Here is a 24,223-nt window from a genome sequence, read left to right as displayed (position 1 = left end):
TCCACATCAAGAGCAGCTATATGCTGGTGTTTATGGACACCGGATCCAAGACCGTAGCCATCTGTGATTAGACCACTTTTAAAAATGCATTACATAACATAAGGAACCGTGGGTATTTAACTGGTAGTCCAAGGTCCAATTCCAGACAACGGATGCCAACTGTCCAGAGCCCTGCTGCACGGACCACCAATAGTGTTCTCTTTAAGCTATGATCATATCACTAATATAATATTGTGAGGCACGTAGGGTTATTAAAAGGGAATCGGTCACGTTTTGCGAGCCCCATAAACTAAAGAGAGGTGCGTCGAGTCCAGGGATGCGCCTTTCCTGCTCACCTGGCACCCTGTTCCCTTGCTGTCCACCTGAAAAGCCGGCGAACTGAGTGGCCATTTACTCTTCATTGCATGCATACACTGTCCTCCCATTAAATCTCCCATCGATCAGCACTGTGAAGCCAATGGGACAAGCTGCAGTACCAGGCGCAACCACTGGTACGTACAGAACGCTGTGACTGTAGCGCTGGCAGGAGTGTCATGGCCTCTCTGATCATTGCAGGTTCCCGAGTTTGGACCCGACATACATAGATAATAAATGTTAAAGTGGTAACCACCTAACTCCAGGATGAGCCAATAGGTATAGGGGCCTCTTCAGCGCCCCCTGATGGCAGGTGTCACAGGGAAGGACTGGCCATGCTGGATTTCGCCCACCATGACCCTTTAATGCTTAGATTTATCCAATGTAAGAGGCCAAGCTCCTGTGTAGAGGTGCAGTGAAGGTGGCGTCTTGTTGATAGCCGACTGCCTGTGGGTCGTCTTTTGAAGGACAACATTGGCGCTGTGAATGCGACGGACGCAACGCACCCGTTAATGGTCGACATTTCTTCTGAACTACCAGCCAGTGCTGCAATCTATTAAGAGGCAGGTTTTAAAAGTAGATCTTTATTGAGAGAAGGGCTTTATGATCAGCCATCTGCTATGCAAGCAGCTAATCCCAGCAACACAGGAGCGGCTGAGCCGTCCTACGAGCGCTCTCCCCGCTGGTCGCAGCGAACCGCAGCAGCTGCCAGGAGATTTAACCCCCTTTCCCACTAGGAACATTATGCGTATTTGACTAAACCTCCTATTATAACTGTGTGACACCACAATAAGACGGTATTTATAACAGGTCTGTGTAACTGTAGTACTGAGCGCACAACCCGCAGGCAAGGTGACGCTGCCATCTAGTGGCAACTGCAGGTAACATCAGGCACTCATTATACAATCCATCTAATCACAAATCCAGAATCAGGACTTGCAAGGCAAGAACATTTTGACTCTTGGGACAAAGAAAAAAAAAATCTCAATATGTAGAAGTGACAATCTGAGCTTCCTAACCTGAAGCCCTAGAGGGGTTACTGCAGGGGTACATTATTCGTTATAACACCTACATGTACTGCCGATCCTGTGACAAATCTGTCACCAAGTCCTCCCTAATACAAAGTTACTATCATTTCTAGGTTTTTCATACATCAAGGCAAAAGGTAGTAAGAAACTTAGTAGTACATCTTAAAGAAAAAAAAGGCCTCGTTCTCCAAATATCAGACTCCTCTTCCCCTCCACCATTCAGCTTCACTGAGAGATCAGGTTATAGGCTGCCCATATACTGCATAGTGTGATGACCAGCACTTACCGAGAAGGCTGAATTTTGAACTTCTCAAAGATCTCGGGATACAAAAGGGGAAAAACTACCATTTCTTTGAGTGCATAAATGTGCTGACTCAGCCCTCCAACACTGTCAAAGCGAACCTGGAAGAAGCAGAATACAAGTACAGATAAATCCTGTGTCAGGGTCTGATAGGGCAGGGGATGACACTGCGATTCAGAGACCACTGAAGTGAGAAGTCATGGACACACCCAAACCCTGCCCTCTTAGTATTAGCTTTGGCTAGATTGTTCCTCTCAGACCATATGATCGGCATAAGGCCTTGTTCATGTGAACTTGAAATATAAGCCCTACCCCGAAAATAAGCCCTAGCTGCATAAAAGCATAAATATACATCACCTTAGAAGCGCTGTCTGGGGCTCCGCTGTTGCTTCTTCCCGACACTTAATCTCTTCTGTCCGGGGACTGCCTCCTGGAAGCGCTGGCTGTGATTGGCTGACGCTTAGCCAATCAGAGCCAGGGATCGATGAATGGCTGCGATTGGTTGATCAAGCGCTGCCTGTGATTGGCCAAGCATCAGCCACTCAGAGGCAGCGCTTCCAGGAGGTGGGGATTTTTCAATCCCCGGCCAGAGGAGATGAAGAAGAATAGTGCCAGGGACCCGGGGAGAAGATGCAGCGGAGCTAACAGCGCTTCTAAGGTGATGTATGTGGTTTTTGTTCATTTTTCCTGCAGCTAGGGCTTAGGTTATGGATTTGACAGTAGGATTTCCTACTGTCAAAGTGGCATCACTTGAAAAATCGCATTTTCGTGCGATACAACAAAGAAGAAGGCTCTATAGGGAAACATGGGCTACAAAACCTTACGAGTTGCGTGCATATCACAGGACCTGCAAGGTTTTTTGTGTGGGGTTGTCGCACGCTACAAATCACCACAAGTGTCAATTAACCCATAGGAAGCCATAGGCTTCACATAGATGCGATCTGAAGCATTGTAGGAATGCGACAAAATCATGCGACTTTGGCGCCCATGTGAACAAGGAACAAGTGGGAAGATTTGTCCCCGATGCGTGTATACTCCCGAGACCCTTCTAGATAAATCGAGAGGCAGAGTGACTTTTCCAATTGGAAAGACCCTTCCTGTCCTTACAATGGTAGCTTAGTAACCAACAGAGCAGATGAACAAATTCTCAACTTGTTGCACTTTACTAAAGTCACTTTAAGCTGAGCATATAATAATTATATTTTTGCATCTGTATTACGGACAAGTGCCCCTACCGAAAAGTAGGTCCACTGACCTGAACTCAGACCATCATGAAAAGGGTGGGGAGGAAATAAAAAGCTGCAAGTTCAGCTTAGTAAAACCAAGGTCAGTCTGGGAAACTTGACTAAAAGTATCTTGAAGACATCTTCCAAGATTAGAAGACTGCTTTCTTCCAAAACCAGTGCCACAGCTGTCTAAAAGGTTACAGCTCGGCCCTGTCCAATTCAGTGAAGTCAAGCTGCAATACCAGACACAAGCCAAGTATAGGTGTGGCATCACCACCCCTATTCTCTAAAAACCCCTTTAAGGGGCTTAATTGCCACAGATATTGGAGGATATACACAGGATATGTCATTACTATCAGACAATTGCGGATGATGGGGTGGAGGGCCTTAATAGCTGCAGTGCTCCATAACCTCCCAACACTCACCGATCGATCCAGGTTCATTGGGTCTACATCCGCCAGACTGGCACCAACTTTTACCCGTTCACGCAAAATGCCGCTGGCTAGGTCCTCGGGTCTGAGGTTCATGGGTAAACACCTGCAATCCAAAGTGAAAGAAAGATTCAATGTGGAACAAGGTAGTCAGATTTTAAAGGGCTACTAATTAATCCTAATTTTAAAGAGACTTGGGATTAATAGGAGATCGCTGCCAGAATTTCAATGAAATGTCCAAACGCTGCAATTTTATTTTATATCCATAGAATATACAAGTTAGTGAGCATCAAAACTGCAAAGATAACTTTAACCCTTTAATACGGGGTCAAATTCTACAAAAACAGAGAAACAAATACATCATATACTTATTTTTTTTAAAGGCTGCCACCAGCAAGAGATACATGTTTATACACGTACATGTGCCAGGCTACAGCAATGGCGAGTCGACAAGGTGGGAAGACTCCGGGAAAAGCGTCACAAGAAGGGAGCAGACTGTATACATATACACTATGTTGACAAAAGTTTTGGGACACCCACCAATGCTGTGCTGCTAGGCCAAGGGGATATGCAATGTTGGGGTGCGTCTGATGGGAAGGACTAGAGCCACTGGTTATAGTGAGAGTGAGGTCCACCCTCAACACCAATAGGTATAGAGATATTTCGGACAATAGGGCATTTACCCTGTGGCAATACTTTGCAGAAAGTCTGCAAACTTCATAGGCTAGCCCAAAGTCCGGATCTCAATCCAATGGAGCATCTTTGGGATGAACTAGAATGCAGTATCTGTGAACACTCATCACCCCTGTATCACTATCTGCAGCTCTTCTCGAGGAATGGAGGCCAATCCCTGCACACATCTACAGGAATTTGCTGGAAAGCATATCTAGGAGGGTTACTGCAGTCACTGAGGCCAAGGGCAGCTAAAATTGTATTCAAAAGTGCAAATAAAATCGAATTTCATCACTTCTACGTGTGCCCCGATACTTTAGTCAACATAGTGTAAGATGGAAGGTGGTAATACTACTTAGTCCCAATACTAAACCCATATAAAGCTGGGTGCTCAAGCATGTGATTCTGTGGAGTACCTATTCCTCGCTTTGGCCATACTCTTGGACTTTCTCCTTTCAAACCGTTCTTCGTCTGAAGAGGACGTTGTATCGCTGCTGTGAATCGCATGTTTCTTTCGTCTATAAAGCAAAGTGTGAGGAAGCTGCTTTATATAGAAGTGTAAAAGAATAAAAATTCACAATGTACATAAAGTAAAATTCTAGCCATTCATGCAACCAAGAGGGATGTGCGGATACTTGGGGTGCGTTTGCCTTCATAGTCATCTGATCAAGGTTAGATAATTGAGAAAAAGTCTTCAGCCCTTACATTCCATTTCCTTACAAAACATTAAAGGCCGCTTCCAATTATACTCCGCTCAACAAATCACGGGAACACTCAAGTATCAAAGAATGACGCCAAGTCACTTAAACGCATAATAGCACCCTTAAAGGGGTTGTCCCGCGGCAGCAAGTGGGTCTATACACTTCTGTATGGCCATATTAATGCACTTTGTAATGTACATTGTGCATTAATTATGAGCCATACAGAAGTTATAAAAAGTTTTTCACTTACCTGCTCCGCTGCTGGCGTCCTCGTCTCCATGGTTGCCGTCTAATTTTCGCCGTCTAAAATGGTCAAATGGCCAAATTAGCCGCGCTTGCGCAGTCCGGGTCTTCTTGTCTTCTCAATGGGGCTCCGTGTAGCTCCGCCCCGTCACGTGCCGATTCCAGCCAATCAGGAGGCTGGAATCGGCAATGGACCGCACAGAAGAGCTGCGGTCCACGGAGGTAGAGGATCCCGGCGGCCATCTTCAACCGGTAAGTATAGAAGTCACCGGAGCACGGGGATTCAGGTAAGCGCTGTGCATTTTTTTTTTTCAGTCCCTGCATCGGGGTTGTCTCGCGCCGAACGGGGGGGTTTGAGAAAAAAAAAAACCCCGTTTCGGCGCGGGACAACCCCTTTAAGGCCCATTTACACGACCCGATGATCGCTCAAAGATCACTCAAACGACAGTTTGAGTGACAGCTTTGAGCGATCATTTTGCATAAACTATTAAGTAAGTAGATACTCAGCTACTTGATAGCAATTAAGTGTGCAAATGAAGACTTCGCTGAACGCAGTTAAGAGCCAGAGGGCTCTTATCTGCGCTCAGATCCTTTGCTCTCCATGGGGAAACAATGCTATCAGCACTCCCCGTGGAGAACTGCTGATAAGGCTGAACAACGATTTTTAGGTTGGACTGAATTTAACGATCAGTTTAGCGATTTTTTTTAGTGATCATCGCTCCGTGTAAGTGGGCCTTTAGGAAGCAGGAGAGATTAAAGGTTATGACGGCTGCAACTTTGCTTACTAAGTGGTTAAAAATGGACTAAAAGGTAACAGTTCAGCGCCGACTAGATTTACATAAAACAAATTCAAAATCTACAACAGTAAGAAGAGATATTCCTGGAAGGTTGTACTAATTGTAATGCGAGTATTAGGGGCAGTGAGACTGTAAGCCGAACATCCAACTCCTCAACTTTTCCCAGACTCAGCCTTCTTCATCTATGACTCCTGTTTAAGTGATAGACTTACTGTATTAAAATAATGAGGCTTTTCATCACCGTCACAATAAACTAATCCGGATATTTAGATCAAATCTATTCATTGGAATACAATTTCAGAAGACAAATCTTCAGTAAAGTGTAAATACGGAATGCGCTTAGTGATCGGACCTTTAAAACTTTCCAAAATTCCTAGGAGAGGAAATGCGCAACACATTCTGCCTTGAATTATAGCATATTTACAATCTATATATTTTTTAGAAGCCGAGTCGTTACATTTCCACTGACACCGACTCCACAGCCGCGGTTAGGGAGTTAATAAAACCAGTAAAGCATGAAAGAGGACCTACTCAGAATATCAGTACATACCGTATATGGCTTCTTCTTGCAGGAGATCTGTGTGTATCAAACAAAGTGCTTTGTCGCTTTTTTTGATGTGCTGGCTCTACAAGACCAACGGGGAATCATAAGTGAATGTGGTTCATGGACACAAGACACCGATTCATACATCGCCATCAACGATTTTTACGGTACTTCATTTTCCATATGTTTTTAAAAAAAGAGGTTGTGCGAGAAAAAAAAATAAAATAAATGAAGCAGCACATACTTACCTGTCTTCCGCAGCACCGCCCCCGTATTCTGTCACCAGAAGTCAGGTGACCGCTGTGGCCAATCAGAGACTGCAGCGAAATCCTGGCATCGTGGCGCTCATAAATGTGAGTACTGATGCCACGGCACATGACAGGATCGGGCGGCTGAAGGCGGTCAACTGTGTTCCGTAGGACCGAAGACAGGCAAGTATGAGCGCTTTATTTTATCACTTCCCCTTACATTTTTTTCCTCCCGCACAACCCCTATAAGGATCTGTATTAAAAAATAAGGACTTTTGACAAAGTACTGAAGCCCATCACCTTTGTTTGCAAAGTTTTACCCTCTGGCCTCAGGCTCAGCATTTCACACCTCCCTACTATTAGTGCATACTCATCCCCCTCCCCCCATGAAGTATGTGATTCATAGATGGTTTGCTTGTTAAGGTAATGTGTCTTGCATTGCCCACATTTTACACAAGACCTGGCACTTCTACCGACACATCTGCCTCATTAAACGATTGTATTCCCCACAAAATAATTCTGGAGCATCATTTCTTACAATTCTGTATTGTACTGTTCCTCAGTTATTCCCTCTGGCAATGTAGAAATACATTTTAAATTCACAACTGGATGTTAGGACCCTTTTACATGGGCCGATAAAATCACTCTGATTCCCACATCCAGGAGGAATCTGAATGGTTATCGTTCTATGTGCATGCCCGGACTGAACTACAAATGAGAATGCGTTCGCTTGTTGTTCGTCCGTCGTTCAGTTTCTTTATAACTGAATACGGATTGGTCCATGTAAGCAGGCTGTTCTTTTATGAATGTAGGCGGACCTGCATGATCGCCACCTCACTCCGCCTCCATTTACTATCATCGTTCCATAAAAGCACAGGAAGGAGCATCGCTGAGATCACCGGTCAAGCACCTGCACCCAAAACGTCGGCCCGTGTAAAAGGACCCTTACTATTCCCACTGCGTGTCAAATAAGGAGAGTTCCAACTAAACTAGGTTAATGGGGCTCAAAAGGTGAAGTAAGAGTGCGTCTGGGGAGTTGTGTTTCCCACTCTTCGAGTGCCCTATTTCTGCATACAGTGCAACTCTTTTCAGCCAGCTCTGTGCACACGCTCTCCCATAGAGATGAACGCTACATGCGCCGTACCAACATCGCAGGGACACAGAGCTGGAATGGGGCACCTGATGAGTATCAGTTTCCCGGACCACCTGTTTCTTCACCTTTGAGCCCTATAATGTAGTTTATGGGGTCAAAGGTCCTCGAAGACAGGATTCTTTTCAATGAATCGGACCAAGGTCATGATCTGCACAAGAGCGATGCAAGTAGCCCCAGAGATTCAGTAACTCACAGACCAGCCTCCACACAATACAAGTATTAATCAAGTTATCATATCCAGTAAATTACTGTATAGAAGAGATCGCAGTGCTGATTTCTTTGCTACTGCCAATAGAAGTTATTCTTGGCCGCTGTCCCTGGCAGAGAGCAGTCCTTCACTACTCATTTGCAGCTTTTTACCCAATCGCATGGTAAGTAGGATAACCTATCTGCCATGCTATTGGCTTAAAAGGTGGAAATAGGCAGCAGATTTGAACTTAATCTACGCAACATGGCAAATCCTATAAGAAATAAGGTCAGGGCAATAGATTAGGAGTTCTGTGCCTTTATTTCTAAATCAACGCCCCATGACTTTGGAAGTTATCCTCTTGTACAGCGCTGCTGTGTTCTGTACGTGTCCGCCAATCGAGGGGCATGTGATCTGCACCAGTCTATAGGAACATCCAGCTCGCCCACACCTGCATCAACGTAGGGAACTGGTGCAGGCAAAGGGTATGAGGTGCTGATGGATGGGGCCACGTCATGTACCCCTCCATTGCAGGATGGTGTGCAGCCTGACAAGGCATCATGGCATAGCATTTCCATTATAATAGTAAGTTGCCCCAATATCGTTCATCCGCTGCCCTGTGCTTATTCTATATAGGGTAGCCAGCCCTTAAAGTGCAGCACTGCCCCTCTGATCATGTACGGTTTGTTAGAGACAGAACACATGACCTACCAATGGGAGGAGCTTGGTACCTTTCCACAGTTTTCCTTTGCCTCAGGTTATATGGCCGATCGTTTTCTTCTCCTTCTACCTCGACTTCCTCATCCCCGTCTTCACCTTCTTCTTGGGATTCTGTAGATGACAAATATTATGTTATCCAGGTTTCTATAAAAGCAAAAAATCCTAGCAAGAAATTGTGAGCACCATCAAAGACCACAGTAACATTCTTCTAGGTGCCCGATAGGTGGCGCTGCCAAAGATGGGACATCCGTGTATGTAAAGACTGGGATACCCCTAACCGCCGCTGTATACTTAACACAGAGGTGGCTTTGCATGTATGCAAATCTCTTCATTGAAGCCTATGAACGTTATAGAAATAGCAGTTAGGGGCAACCGCTACACTAGTCGGATGCCCGGACTGCGCTTTCTAAGCTATGCGAGTCTTTAGAGGACGCTTCCATATAAACTACAAAACAACATAACTGATGTGCTGTTCAGCGCAGAACCTGCAGCTTCTGACAGACACCTTCCGGCCGGTCATCCTACTCCTGAGCTCCATGGGTGGGAAAGTGTCCAACACCACAACCATCCATGTCAGTTAGGAGATGGGCATGCACCATCCTGTGACATCTTAGCTCCGCCCACAGCCAGTCCTAGTGATGGGACCTATAGGATGATGATGTTGAGGATCGGGGACCATGAATTTCAAATGCCAGATCCTTTTATTTCCTGGGAAATAAGCTGCCGCCAGAGGTGACCGTCTGCTGCTTAACTCCCTAACCCAAGGAATACGCAGACAAGCCGAACGCTCATGTGTCGGTGGAAACAACAATGGTTCGCCTGACAGTTGTTGAAGGTGTATGGGCACCATTAGACAGTACACACTAAGGGCCTATTCACATCGGCATCAGCAGGTACCATTCAGAGCCTCCAGCACAGACCCAGCAGATAATCCCAGACGCAGATATGAATGGGGCCTCAGTCTTAAACGTGTCAGATTGATCAAAGTAGTTAATGCTGGATGATAAATCTGGAGCATCTTTAGGGGCCGTCTAGTCTACGTTTATACCTCCTACTAGTTGGATGAGGTCTACGACAGTTTTTGCAACTACATTTTTACAAAGGTCATATTTAGGAAATGCCAGATTTCCAAAAAACCACCCCATTTTATGGGCTTTATAGACAAGTGTCTTGAGGAGGTTCCGTTGCAGATCAGGCTGTAAATACAGGAAAAGTGCTGCATGCAGAGCTGCTTCTTCAGTCCCTAAGCCGGGCAGACCCCATAGCCAATGGGGTCCACATGGCGCTGCGCAGTGACTGAACCAGTCGGCTGCGGCGATTCCCCTTTCCTGCTTCCCAAATGGAGCAAAAAAGCGGAATCCCCAGTGCAGATGTGAAAACACCCTAAAACATCTCAGAAATATGATGCAGACAGTTTACTGGTGTAAACTGCGACATAAAACCGGTGGACTTAATATTGAATCTGTGTGGGTCTACAAGAGATGTATAACAAAATTAACAGGGGTCAGAAACGCTCTTTTCTCCTTAGGGAGAGCAACTATATACTATAAACTAAGTGAGGAGACTCAAATGGCCACGCACGCTCCTCTGGGTAATATGCAAATAAGGGAGATGGCCATTTGAGTCTCCTCACTTAGTTTATAGTATATAGTTGCTCTCCCTAAGGAGAAAAGAGCGTTTCTGACCCCTGTCCCAGGCCTCTCACTAGCAAAGCCAGACTCCTACTGTACACTGATGATGGGCAATAACCCGGAAACAGCTGTATGTACATGGAGTCTGGCTTTGCTTTTGATTCCCAGTCATTGTAACAAGACTTGTATAAAAAGTCCCACTTTGACTCGAAGGAATGCTGCCTTTCAATAGGTGGCACTGTGGAGGATTTATTCCATCTCCCTTATTTACAAAATTGACAAGCATGGACGCACCCTACAAAGCCAGCAAATACAAAGCCTATAAGGGGGATATTAAACCATAAGCAAGACACCTTCAGAAACCTCTTCCTCCTCCTCCTCTTCTCCTTCGGAGGACTCCTCGTGCCGAGTTTTGATGGGGTAACTGTTTCTTCTCAGGCTTTTCCTCCTCCTCTTCACACGGGAGTACATGTCCATGTTCTCCTATAATACAGGCAAATGATACACTAAATTCTAATTCCCAAATTAGCCGGTACCAACACAGATATCTGGGCAAGAGATTAGGAGAATCTACCTTCACAAAGCAGAAACTAGCATCAGGAATACCGGCTTAGAGGGAACGGGTCACCAAACGTTATGTAACATAGAAGACAACAGGACTGTTACCCACCCAGAGTCCCAGGGCTCATGTGAGCCGACATAAAACGTACAACTAAATGAAGATGTAAAAGGTAATGCCATCTGCAGAACCCAGGACCAAGAGCAGCGGCAGAAGATGCTCAAGTATACACCCGTTCGTGAACATATGAAGCGAAGACCAGGGCAAAGCATTGCAAACCTGAAGGGCAGTGGCGTTATGAGACACCACCCAGAATAGAGTGGGCTGTGACCTGAAGGGGCAGGGTCCACCCCTTGGTGCGGTAGGCCTCCGTGATCACCGACTTGATCCAATGAGGGCCAGGAATGAGGTATAGAGAACCAGAATGGCGGAAGGATTCTGTTTGAGATAACTCTTCAGTGGGCGTATGCTGTCAAGCTTGTGAAGAGGACCGTCCATAGTAGGGTATGAGGGCTTCAGAGAGAAAGAGAGGGCAAAACGATATTCTAATTAGGAGGTAGAAAGTCCAAACCACCCTGGGGATAAATGATGGAATGGGGGGCGGAGCATCGCCTAATAAAGCACAAGAAATTTGCATGACAATGTGGCGAATCCAAGTGAAAACTACCATGAAGGCAACCTTCCAAGACAGCAAAAGGAAGGGAAATGCCATGCATGGTCTTGATGGGAGATAACTGCAAAGGTGCCTACAAGAGATGGCTTCTTGGAGGAACGAAAGAATTCTGGGGACAGAACAGTGCATGGCCAAAGGTGGTGTTGCTCAAGTGATCAGGAGATGGACCTCCACAGATTCAAGAGGAAGAGGGTTTCCTGGGCCTGAGCATAGACTGAACTATGGGGTCAGCGAACCCCTGCGCTCTCGAGACCGGGAATTCAACAGCCACGCAGTCAAATATAGCGTTAGCAATTGTGGGTGACATTCTGGGCCCTGCAGCAGCAGAGCCTATCTGAGCGGAGCAGGGTGTGTCGTATAGAGACACGAGATCAGCGTACGAAGGCTAACTTGGCCAGTCCGACGCTATCAGGGTTGTTGTGATGCCCTCTGTTGTGGCCTTCTCGAAAAGCCGTGGAATTAGAGTTGTTGTAAAGACATACAGAAAGCAGAACTGATTCCATGGTATCGATAAGGCATCCACAGCTATGACCCAAGAGTCCCAAGTCCATGACACAAACAATGGAAGCTGACTGTTGAGTTTGGACACAATCAAAGCCACGTCTAGCATGCCCATTTGGCGCATACGTCCACGAAGACTTCATTGTGCAGTGCCCACTCTCCGGGGTATATTCGCTCCCTGCTGTGAAAGTCTGCCATCCAATTTTACACACCTGGGATGTGGTTGTCCAAGATAGCTGGAATTTACGCCTTCATCCAACTCATCACCATTGCGCTTCTTGTGCCTCCCTGGTGGTTTATGTACGTGACAGCCATTGCGTTGTCCATTTAACACGGATCAGGTGGCCAGACAGAATTTGAGACTACCGAGTCGGACAGGCAGATGGCTCAGAGTTCCAGGACATGGATACGGAGAGACTATTCCGAGCTGGACCATTGTCCTTGCACCGTCAGGCTGCCTAAGACTAGTAGACAGGCGTCCATGGTTATCACATTCCACCAGAGTGGGAGGAAAGTTCACCCTTGGGAGAGTTTGGGTGAAGTCGGCCATGAAAGGAGAGATGGACGGACCGAGAGAGAGAGGATCAAGGTGCAATTAAGGGACTCGTTCGACCTATTCCAACTGTATAGGATGGTTCACTGCAGTGGGCGAGTGCCGAACTGTGTGTGCGGTACAACATGGTAACCACTAGTCTCAGCATCTGCATGCCTTCAATAGACGCCTGCAGCTGTCCCACTGACTATCGCTTATATGCTTTACACAGAAGTGATAGTTGTGCAGTGAATGGATTTTGGCCATCCGCCTCCATTCACAGTAAACGGGCATTGCTCAAAGATTACGCGGCTCCTGTTTACACGGCCGACAATCACATGGTTTTTAGTTTTGCTAACAACTCCAACTACTGTTTCCAGTGAGTTTGGGCGATAATGGCCCTGTGAAAAAGGTACCTATAAGTCAATGTTTAAGTGAAAGCAGACCGAAAAACGGGATTTACCGCTTACTCCTTTCTAGGTTTGTTGTTCCCCAAACCACCTGACAAGCGCAGAGCTGTACATATTAGACGGCCTTGTGCCCGATCATCATTTCTTCTACATATTCCTCTTCTAGCTTTAACATGGAGCTATAGTATAAATAAGACTCACAAATTCCGTGTCTGTCCACATGCGCAGCCGTTCCACCTCTCTGGACTTATTACTCCTCCGGATGTTGATATTGTCCATTTCCTGGAGAACGGCCTCCGCGGTGCTTTAAAACAAGAAATAAATTAAATTACATCTTCACCATTTTACCAAAGAGCAGAGACACTTTTATTCTAGTTTTAAAGGGTGATGAATCCAGTGTACGACAAGATGGGCAACCAAGAAGCATTTTTGTACTTTTGGAGTATTTCAGTAATCATTTGCTCAAAATGACCGCCCTGTCCAATAAAACTAATGATCTTGGACCATGCAGCTCCAGTGAAGATCGTGGAAGAGGATGACTGAATGCTTCTAGGGCGTCCTTGTGTGACCTCCAATATAGTTAGACCTGCACAGACTACTGCTTTATCATATACCCCACTTCTGAACTCCAACCCGCAAGTCCCCCAAGAGAACATGATTTGAGTATATTTCATAGAGGAAACAGCTGCGATGATGGCAATTACATCACCTGTGCAACACTAAAGGAGAAAGCACATGGTGGCGTGGAGCTAAGCAATGAGGATGACTGGACATGACACGCAGCAGATATTCCCCCTTCATTTTTAATTCAATTGAAAACGTGAAAATTGAAAATCCTGCACCAAAAAAGCGACATGTAAACCCACTTTAAGGCCCAATGTCCACGGGCAGATTCAAATTGCGGAATCCACGCTGGGCACCTGCAAGGATGGTCCGCAGTTCAAGCCGCCTATAGACATCTGCACCTGAATTAAAGCATGCACATTTGATTTGCGGACCTTTGGATGCAGAAATTAAATCGCAGCATGCTCCATTTCAGTGCGTTTCCCGCACGAATGGAAGCCGTCCGATCCGTGGCCCGTTTGCAGCTGACAATGAGGACAAGCTCCAGATTCTGCAGTACAAAAAAAAAAAAGATAACCCGGACAGGTAAGCAAGGTCCTCGGCCGCGGGCAGGGTCGGATTCCACTGCCGGCTCCCACATGTGTGATCTGCCCCACCCGTGGACATGAGCCCTCAGGGTACGTTCATGTGGCGGAATCAGATTTTCCTGCATGGATTTTACCTCCGAATCCTCAGCAGAAATCTGGAGTTAATTTGCTGATTTCTGCCACAGATTTACAATGCCGCACATTGGCTACTAGAAATGTAATCATGTTAATACCTGTAACTTCAAGGACTAAGATATTGAAGACGTATCCTCAGGATGGTCAGTGTTAGACTGCTGTTTGGGATTCACACCACTTAGCTGTTTGAGGCCGCGGTGATTGTACAAATGCCATCGCCTCTTCTCAGACATAACATGTCACAAGGCCTGTTAAAGGGTCTGACATGGAGCGACATGGTTGCTATCTAAGAGGTGCACCAGCTTTCTTCCTCCGGGGTATGTATACACCATTTTTCCCAGGGAGCATTGCACATGCTATAAGATGACCCTGAGCAAACTTGGTGAGTCTCCACAAGAAGCCTTACTCACTAGACTTGTATAGTGCTGACGGTACCTGTAGGCCAGTGGTGAAGAATCCCGGACAGTGCAATGCAATATTCACACGGATCAGAATTTTCTGCGAAGCGTCCACAGCGGAGATTCCTTCCTGATATCCATGTGGCTACTGCTGACAGCCATTTACATGAAGGGCTGGCATGCTATACTAGAAAACCTATGCTAACTAGAAGTTACTGCATTACTAGCCCCGTTTACTGGATACCTGTCCTACAGGGTTTGTCCCACAAGAGCAAAAAGCTAGAATATCCTAAGAATGGATGACCACAGAAATCATTCAGTGCCTTCGTTTCTTCAGTGTATTTCTCTAACCAGCGATGGACCCGGACCCCCGCTGTGTAACACTGCCCTATTCACTTGAATAGAGCTACATTGCCATTCTCTGGAATGCAAGCAGCCAAAATATGTCATTGTGACGGAAAGATGGGATCCCAGAGGTTAGATCTTTGCCGATTACATTACAACCCATCACAGCGATGGCCCATAGCATTATAGGATGGAACTACCCGTTAAATACAGCGGTTAGTCACAGTACTTATAGATGTCATAATAAAGTCTGCCACTAGGGGGCAGCAACTGCTCATAAGTGGCCGCGGCCAGTGACCATTCAGCTCACCTGTTCACCAGCTGATCAAACAGCAAGCTCTGGTTCAAGCTCTCAAATCTGTTACTCTTCGATCTGCAGCTTCTCCTGACCTCTCGAACCCCATTAATGCAGGAATGGTCGACGCTACTCTCCTTCTCCACGCAGCGGCTTTTAAGAGCTGCAGGGGGAAAGCAAAGTAGTAAGAACATTTCATTCCCACCAGATATTGGCATTGGCTTTCTTCTTGCTTCTAAGGCTAGGAACAATGGCTACCTCGCAGCAGCAAGCCCTGCGCTCTAAGTGGCGACTTCACACAGCAGAATGGTTGAAGAATTCCAGCTGTGGATTGCATACAGTACAATGTAAGTGAATGGGGATTTAGCAAACCCCAAAAATCACGCAGGGCATACCATATACTGAGCCCTGAAGCAGGAATACGCCTTTCTCTACTGGATTTTCTGCTTCTTTGGATATGAGGGGTGCCAGGAGTCCAGGCACCCCCTAACAGGTAAGACCCCCACATGTATTGACATAGTTTGACGGAGCGCAAAAGTGTGTTTTTTCCTTTTTATCCTGATTGCATATTCTTTCCTCCTTAAACGTATTTGTTTGGAGTCGCCTTCTGCTGCCCTCCCTCAGGGATGTCCTAGGACCGTTAACTTCTATCTCATCAAACTTTGGCTTGAGAGGCTCACGTGGACCAACAAACTGACCGGTGCCTAGTATGTAGGACCGGTTCAGTTGCGGTGAGTCCCCCCCTTACACCAGTTCCGTTTTCCACTGTATTTCCACATACGATTGGCGCGCCGCTTCTGACCCATATGGTTTTAATTAAAAATCACGCATAGTGGAAGGAGTCCACAGCCGAAAATAAACATGGCGGATTTGCTGCACATTTTATTCATTGCAAAGCAAAAAGTAAAACCTGCAACAAAGTCACGGGCGGATTTACCCCGCAATGTGACCACAACCTAAGGGACCCAACAGGGCAAGTGAGCGACATTTGCTCACTTGTCGGAGTCCCTTAGTCTTTAGCTCATCTGAAAACCAAGTGACTGCTGACCGGTGTAAATAGGCGGTCGCTCATCTATGAACTACCACCTGCTAAGAGTCCCTGTAGATGTGTGGCTTTCCATTTGAACAAGCGAGTGACGTCACCGCCGGCTCGTTCGCTCTTGTGCGGCCCGTCTGGACAGGCAGATACATAGTTGGCTCATTCAAAGGAGCAGCATTCAGTCTGTATAAGCAAATGTAAAGGACTGAACGGTAAGCTAACGAGCCAACGATGGTTGTTATGCCTGAACAAAACGGACGAGGAAAGAGCGAACGTTTCTCGTTGGGCGTTCAGTCATTTGAATGATTATCGTGCCACCTAAAAGTGCCTTACTCTGAATGGAGGCGGGCGGAATAGCTCTCTGCGCTCCACCTCCATTCACTGAACGGCTCCTGTGTGAGTATATAGGGGCGACAGTCGCCCCACATAAGGTCACCTGTAGTTCCCTGTAGGAGCTGCAGACACAAAAACAATACATTTTCTACTCAAGTATTTGGACAGTTATTTTTAGGTGCAGTAGAGCAAAAAAAGAGGGAAAAACTAGCTGGACAAGAGGGATCAGTAGCAATACTCACATAGACTGCTGTGGCTGTTTGGTAAAGTAGCACCGGTCTGAGACAATAACCTGCGATGGAAACACAGCGGCACATTAGTTCTGCTCCTGCAGACGGTTTATGAAACTTATGTAAAAAAAATTGTCACTCCATTTATACAATCATTTTAGAAAGCGTACCCAGACACGGCCGACACGTCTACATCAAATCTGCAACAGAAATGTGCTATGTGAACATACCCCAAGGACTCTACAGGGTCTATCTAGAAGCAACAGTGGCCTCCTACAACCGGCACCCCCCCCCCCCCTCACCCCCCCAGCAATCACGTGGGACCAAAACAGGCTGCGCTCACTGTGTGCTGTGGGAATGGAGAAGACAACTTGTGAAACCCACTCCTGTCTTTCCCCCGGGGTCTACGGCAGTCTATCAGGCTTCTGACGTTCAGTCGCCAACAAACGCATGGTTCAGAAATTGTTAAAAAGGATATGTCCAACATATAATATCGGCTGATTAGTAAATTAGCAGTTGGTGAGAAATGCAAAGTTTGGTAATTAAGCCTTATTAAAGGGGCCGTCTCGTCAAAGCCTTTTTGGAACGTGTCCCAACTGTGGGGGACGGGCACACGCACCATTGCTCCATTCACTTCATTGGGACCGCTGGAGACGGTCGAGGAGTTTACCTTTGTAAACTCTAGCGGTCCCACTGACATGGACTGACGGTGTGCGTACTCCGTGACACGCCGGGGCACTTTCCAGATGAAGGTGTTGACAGGACAACCATTAGATTAGACAGTTGCCATTTCCCTACTGCGTTACAGCGTCTACTATTGTAGACGTGACTACAGGAAATGCGGCCATATTAGTTGTCACATCTGAATGACCTATTGGGAAGTGGATGATAAACCATCATTCGGTCCGTATGTTCCATCAATGACAAAGCGACGGTTTTACCACCAATTTCGAAGAGGATGAAGGGTGACAAACGATCTGGCTGCGCACCTTGTGGTCACTGCGGCATAGACACTGAACATATAGGATATATCCCATTATCTCAGAGCAGCGGCCAATATTTGGTTATTGTCTAATTCCACATCTTTTGCCTTGATTTGTATACGGCCCTCCCATCCGCACCGGGTTGGCGGTCTCTACCTGGATGTCCGGGTTGACCTGCTCCATCCCTCCCGCGGTTTGGCGGCACACGGTTTTGGACTCTCTTTGCGGACAGGCTCAGCATGGTTACACGCTCGCTTGGCTGGAGGAGATAACTGGCTGTCAGTCAGGCTGCCGTCACTGCAGGCATCTTTCTGGAAAGACAAAGGGAGGGGGGAAAAAATGTACGTTGTCAAGATTTCTCCTTAAAACTGATTTGTCTCACAGCAATAGAAAACCGCGCCATTTACGGACAAGAATAAAAGCCATACGATAGAGCGCGTTAGGTCATCACTTTATGACTGGTGACTTTGTACTTTAGCCCCTGGTGTCTTCAGTAGCCCCCCCCCCCCCCCCCCATTGAAAAACTGTTGCCGATATCTGTAAATGGATTTTATTCACGTTTTTACATGGCGCTCTAATGCCTAGGACAGGTTTTTTTCCCCAATTTGCATCATGTGCCAATGGATTTTTCTGTTATGCCTGTATAAGGCCGTCTGCACACAAGCGTAATTTGCTGTGATCTCCCCCCCACCCATTGTGACAGACCCCCAGCATGCAGTGTGAAGAAATTCATTCAATGGAATGTATTTCATATTTCCGTGCCTTTAAGAGAAGATCGCTTGTAGGAATAAGCCTTTAACCCCTTAGTGACTACCCCATTGCCTTTTTGCATCCTAGCCTGCTGGGCTTTAATCCCCAGGAAGGTAAAAATATGCTCCCTGCGGGGATCAAAACCCTGCAGGCTGTGGACATGACAGCTCCACGCTGACAGCTCCTGGAGGTAGCCAACAACCTGGAGCTGTCATCCAATGACTAGTGCAAATCACATAAAAGTAAATAAAGCTAAAGTTATATTTTAAGCTCCCCTCACAGATCGTATCCATGGGGGGGGGGTGCTGAAACTACTCACCCACACCCCCCATGATGTCCCGCGTTCATCTGTTCCAGAACAAACCCTCTGCTGTCTAAAGGAAAAATGGCGACGCATGCGCAGAAGCCCAGATCGGCGCGGGACATTAAAATCTCTTGGCCCCCAGCTACTGAAGGTAGCCGGTAGGCAGGAGATCTAATCAGGGAGCGAGGTGAGTAGTCCCCGGACAGTAATTGCAGTTTCTGCATGAGTTTGATCAGTGGAACAATCAAATGCATTGGATTAGACAATTCCGCTCACATTAGCGGGTCGGAATTACGTAATCCATTCGCAGGTTCTATTTTAATGCGGATATCCGTGACATAGAGCCGCACTTCAGCAACCTTACGGAGACTAAGAGCGCCACTTTTTACACCCCGTCCCTGCCACTGAGGTCACAAAATAGCCTCCTAAAAAAGCATGAGAGGAGGGGGGATACCCGGTTTTATTGCCCCATGTACCCATCCCAACCAGCCTCCGTAATTACCTGTGTTCGAAAATACCACACAGTTTACATTATTACTTTAATCTAAGTTTTAGGGAAAGTCAAGAAGAGTGCGGAGGGGAGGAATTATTTTTAGGGAGTTGAGTGGGCAATGGGGCCTGGAATTGATTCAGTTGTGCCCTGCAATCCAACGGGTGTTCCCTCTATTACAGAGCCTTGCCATGGGTCCTGTAAGTAGATTAGAGCCACAATGGGTAGGTTTCTCAACATGGGACAAACAGGGGGATCCATTTTGGGGTGAAAGTCTTTATTCATATGTACACTGTACAAAAAAAACAAAAAAAAAAAACGTTTTTTAAAAATTGACAAAAAAAATGAAAATCTTATTTTTCTTCTGCTTTGCTTAGATTCATTCAAATACTGTGGGGTCAAAATAGTCAGTCCACCCCTAGATGAATTCGTTAAGGGGGATAGTTTTCAAAATGGGGTCATGTGTGGGCCTTCTCCATCGTTTTGGCCGCTCAATAGCTCTACATGTGCGCTATGGGGCCGAAAAGGCCTTCAAGCAAAATCTGTTCTAAAAAGCCACCGGCTGCTCCTTTCGGTTTGGGCCCTGTTGTGCGTCCAGATATAAGATTAGGGCCACAATGGGTATGTTTCTGAACAAAGGCCAAACAGAGGTATTTATTTTGGGGTGTAAATCCTCATTTTCATGTGCATTATAAAAAAAATATCCTGTCCTTTAAATGACATATTTGCGAAAATTTTATTTTTTCTCCTCTAAATTGCATTAACTCCTGAAAAAAAAACTGTGGAGTCAAAATACTCCTGACCCCCTCAGTGAATACACTAAGGGGTGTAGGTTTTAAAATGGGGTCATTTGTGGGGGTATTATTCTGACACTCATGAGCCCTTCCAATCTTGGCTTGGTGCCGGAAAACAAAGTGCTCCTCAAAATGTTAACAAATGTTAAATTTGTACGTCTCCTAAATGGTTAAAAAAAAAAGTTTTTCAAATGTGCATCTAAGATGACGTAAACAGATGGAAATAGATATTTTATCAAAAATTTGTACTGTATGTTTGCACATATTTGATACATTGCAATTGAAAAGGTGAAAAAAAAATCTTCTAAATTTTTCCAATTTTGGCACTTTTAATAAATCTACACAAATTCTGTCTATTTTTACCGCCTAAATGAAGTACAATATGTGGCGAAAAATCTGTCAGAATCACTTGGATATACAAAGCCTTTACAGTTATTCTATGTTAAAGTGGCACCTTCAGATTTCCAAAATATGGTCTGGTCATTAAGGCGCACACAGGCTTGGTCACTAAGGGGTTAAAGAGGTTAAACTATTTACTCAAAGATAATCGTTCAGTTTAAGCACAGCTAACGACTAATGAGAATAACTATGTCCTCGCACGTTGACTCGTCCGGCACACAGGCATGTGAAGCACTGAACGCCAAGCAAGGATTATGCGGTCTATAGGGGGCGCTGGACTTCAGGCAGTTGGAGAACAGGTTGAACCATCTTTGTTTCCAGCCTCAGACGGACACTGTGCTGCCTTTTCAATTCAGTTTTTCTGGTCCAAAACCAGAGCCAGAGAGCCCTAAAGCCTGGTTCACATGCCTTTTAAGCGCTAATCGCTATTTGCATTTACAGGGCAAGGTGATCTCTCAAACATTGAGCGATCACTGTGCGCTCCAAGCGCACCGGAGGGACGGGGGGCCCCTGGCGGCCGGCGCACCGGAGGGACGGGGGGCCCCTGGCGGCCGGCGCACCGGAGGGACGGGGGGCCCCTGGCGGCCGGCGCACCGGAGGGACGGGGGGCCCCTGGCGGCCGGCGCACCGGAGGGACGGGGGGCCCCTGGCGGCCGGCGCACCGGAGGGACGGGGGGCCCCTGGCGGCCGGCGCACCGGAGGGACGGGGGGCCCCTGGCGGCCGGCGCACCGGAGGGACGGGGGGCCCCTGGCGGCCGGCGCACCGGAGGGACGGGGGGCCCCTGGCGGCCGGCACACCGGAGGGACGGGGGGCCCCTGGCGGCCGGCACACCGGAGGGACGGGGGGCCCCTGGCGGCCGGCACACCGGAGGGACGGGGGGCCCCTGGCGGCCGGCACACCGGAGGGACGGGGGGCCCCTGGCGGCCGGCACACCGGAGGGACGGGGGGCCCCTGGCGGCCGGCACACCGGAGGGACGGGGGGCCCCTGGCGGCCGGCACACCGGAGGGACGGGGGGCCCCTGGCGGCCGGCACACCGGAGGGACGGGGGGCCCCTGGCGGCCGGCACACCGGAGGGACGGGGGGCCCCTGGCGGCCGGCACACCGGAGGGACGGGGGGCCCCTGGCGGCCGGCACACCGGAGGGACGGGGGGCCCCTGGCGGCCGGCACACCGGAGGGACGGGGGGCCCCTGGCGGCCGGCACACCGGAGGGACGGGGGGCCCCTGGCGGCCGGCACACCGGAGGGACGGGGGGCCCCTGGCGGCCGGCACACCGGAGGGACGGGGGGCCCCTGGCGGCCGGCACACCGGAGGGACGGGGGGCCCCTGGCGGCCGGCACACCGGAGGGACGGGGGGCCCCTGGCGGCCGGCACACCGGAGGGACGGGGGGCCCCTGGCGGCCGGCACACCGGAGGGACGGGGGGCCCCTGGCGGCCGGCACACCGGAGGGACGGGGGGCCCCTGGCGGCCGGCACACCGGAGGGACGGGGGGCCCCTGGCGGCCGGCACACCGGAGGGACGGGGGGCCCCTGGCGGCCGGCACACCGGAGGGACGGGGGGCCCCTGGCGGCCGGCACACCGGAGGGACGGGGGGCCCCTGGCGGCCGGCACACCGGAGGGACGGGGGGCCCCTGGCGGCCGGCACACCGGAGGGACGGGGGGCCCCTGGCGGCCGGCACACCGGAGGGACGGGGGGCCCCTGGCGGCCGGCACACCGGAGGGACGGGGGGCCCCTGGCGGCCGGCACACCGGAGGGACGGGGGGCCCCTGGCGGCCGGCACACCGGAGGGACGGGGGGCCCCTGGCGGCCGGCACACCGGAGGGACGGGGGGCCCCTGGCGGCCGGCACACCGGAGGGACGGGGGGCCCCTGGCGGCCGGCACACCGGAGGGACGGGGGGCCCCTGGCGGCCGGCACACCGGAGGGACGGGGGGCCCCTGGCGGCCGGCACACCGGAGGGACGGGGGGCCCCTGGCGGCCGGCACACCGGAGGGACGGGGGGCCCCTGGCGGCCGGCACACCGGAGGGACGGGAGGCCCCTGGCGGCCGGCACACCGGAGGGACGGGAGGCCCCTGGCGGCCGGCACACCGGAGGGACGGGAGGCCCCTGGCGGCCGGCACACCGGAAGGACGGGAGGCCCCTGGCGGCCGGCACACCGGAAGGACGGGAGGCCCCTGGCGGCCGGCACACCGGAAGGACGGGAGGCCCCTGGCGGCCGGCACACCGGAAGGACGGGAGGCCCCTGGCGGCCGGCACACCGGAAGGACGGGAGGCCCCTGGCGGCCGGCACACCGGAAGGACGGGAGGCCCCTGGCGGCCGGCACACCGGAAGGACGGGAGGCCCCTGGCGGCCGGCACACCGGAAGGACGGGAGGCCCCTGGCGGCCGGCACACCGGAAGGACGGGAGGCCCCTGGCGGCCGGCACACCGGAAGGACGGGAGGCCCCTGGCGGCCGGCACACCGGAAGGACGGGAGGCCCCTGGCGGCCGGCACACCGGAAGGACGGGAGGCCCCTGGCGGCCGGCACACCGGAAGGACGGGAGGCCCCTGGCGGCCGGCACACCGGAAGGACGGGAGGCCCCTGGCGGCCGGCACACCGGAAGGACGGGAGACCCCTGGCGGCCGGCACACCGGAAGGACGGGAGACCCCTGGCGGCCGGCACACCGGAAGGACGGGAGACCCCTGGCGGCCGGCACACCGGAAGGACGGGAGACCCCTGGCGGCCGGCACACCGGAAGGACGGGAGACCCCTGGCGGCCGGCACACCGGAAGGACGGGAGACCCCTGGCGGCCGGCACACCGGAAGGACGGGAGACCCCTGGCGGCCGGCACACCGGAAGGACGGGAGACCCCTGGCGGCCGGCACACCGGAAGGACGGGAGACCCCTGGCGGCCGGCACACCGGAAGGACGGGAGACCCCTGGCGGCCGGCACACCGGAAGGACGGGAGACCCCTGGCGGCCGGCACACCGGAAGGACGGGAGACCCCTGGCGGCCGGCACACCGGAAGGACGGGAGACCCCTGGCGGCCGGCACACCGGAAGGACGGGAGACCCCTGGCGGCCGGTACACCGGAAGGACGGGAGACCTCTGGCGGCCGGTACATTAGAAGGACGGGAGACCCCTGGCGGCCGGTACATTAGAAGGATGGCAGACCCCTAGCGGCAGCACTTTACAGAGATTTTTAGCACACTTGTTTCACATAAAACACGCTGTTGAAGCACCAGCGACCGTCTAACCTAATATAACGACCGTCTAACCTAATATAACGACCGTCTAACCTAATATAACGACCGTCTAACCTAATATAACGACCGTCTAACCTAATATAACGACCGTCTAACCTAATATAACGACCGTCTAACCTAATATAACGACCGTCTAACCTAATATAACGACCGTCTAACCTTATATAACGACCGTCTAACCTAATATAACGACCGTCAACAAGCCAGTAACAGACAAGACAGCGCAGCTTTCCTTCTAGGAAGGTCCCACAAGTAGTCCATGAAAACTCGTTTGAAAGAATGAGAATTCATGATAATCGCTCCATCTAGCACGAGCTACACACACTTATCAGCCTCCTGGATCTGATGTGTACAAACTCTGTAGTGTCCCTCCCAAACTGCAGCCACACAAGCCCCTGATAACAGAGAACAAAA

General features: G+C 49.9%; 1 protein-coding gene across 2 annotated transcripts in view; it reads right to left on the bottom strand.

The window, feature by feature from the left end:
* The window catches only part of ATAD2B (ATPase family AAA domain containing 2B), a 107,747-nt gene that overhangs the window by 66,372 nt on the left and 17,152 nt on the right, over positions 1-24,223 (bottom strand). For both annotated transcript variants that reach the window (XM_066596739.1, XM_066596748.1), the window contains exons 2-11: positions 17,977-18,131; positions 16,850-16,899; positions 15,251-15,398; positions 13,113-13,215; positions 10,590-10,719; positions 8,597-8,716; positions 6,304-6,379; positions 4,429-4,530; positions 3,335-3,446; positions 1,669-1,784 (exon numbers count right to left, since the gene is read on the bottom strand). In XM_066596739.1, the coding sequence (XP_066452836.1) occupies positions 1,669-1,784; positions 3,335-3,446; positions 4,429-4,530; positions 6,304-6,379; positions 8,597-8,716; positions 10,590-10,719; positions 13,113-13,215; positions 15,251-15,398; positions 16,850-16,899; positions 17,977-18,131 (1,112 nt within the window). The remainder of the gene's footprint in view (positions 1-1,668; positions 1,785-3,334; positions 3,447-4,428; positions 4,531-6,303; positions 6,380-8,596; positions 8,717-10,589; positions 10,720-13,112; positions 13,216-15,250; positions 15,399-16,849; positions 16,900-17,976; positions 18,132-24,223) is intronic.

The sequence above is a fragment of the Eleutherodactylus coqui genome, chromosome 1 (genome assembly GCF_035609145.1).
Source record: "Eleutherodactylus coqui strain aEleCoq1 chromosome 1, aEleCoq1.hap1, whole genome shotgun sequence".
NCBI classification, from domain to species: domain Eukaryota; kingdom Metazoa; phylum Chordata; class Amphibia; order Anura; family Eleutherodactylidae; genus Eleutherodactylus; species Eleutherodactylus coqui.
The sequence above is the reverse complement of the archived record's forward strand: the minus strand, read 5'-3'. Positions and strand labels throughout refer to the sequence as shown.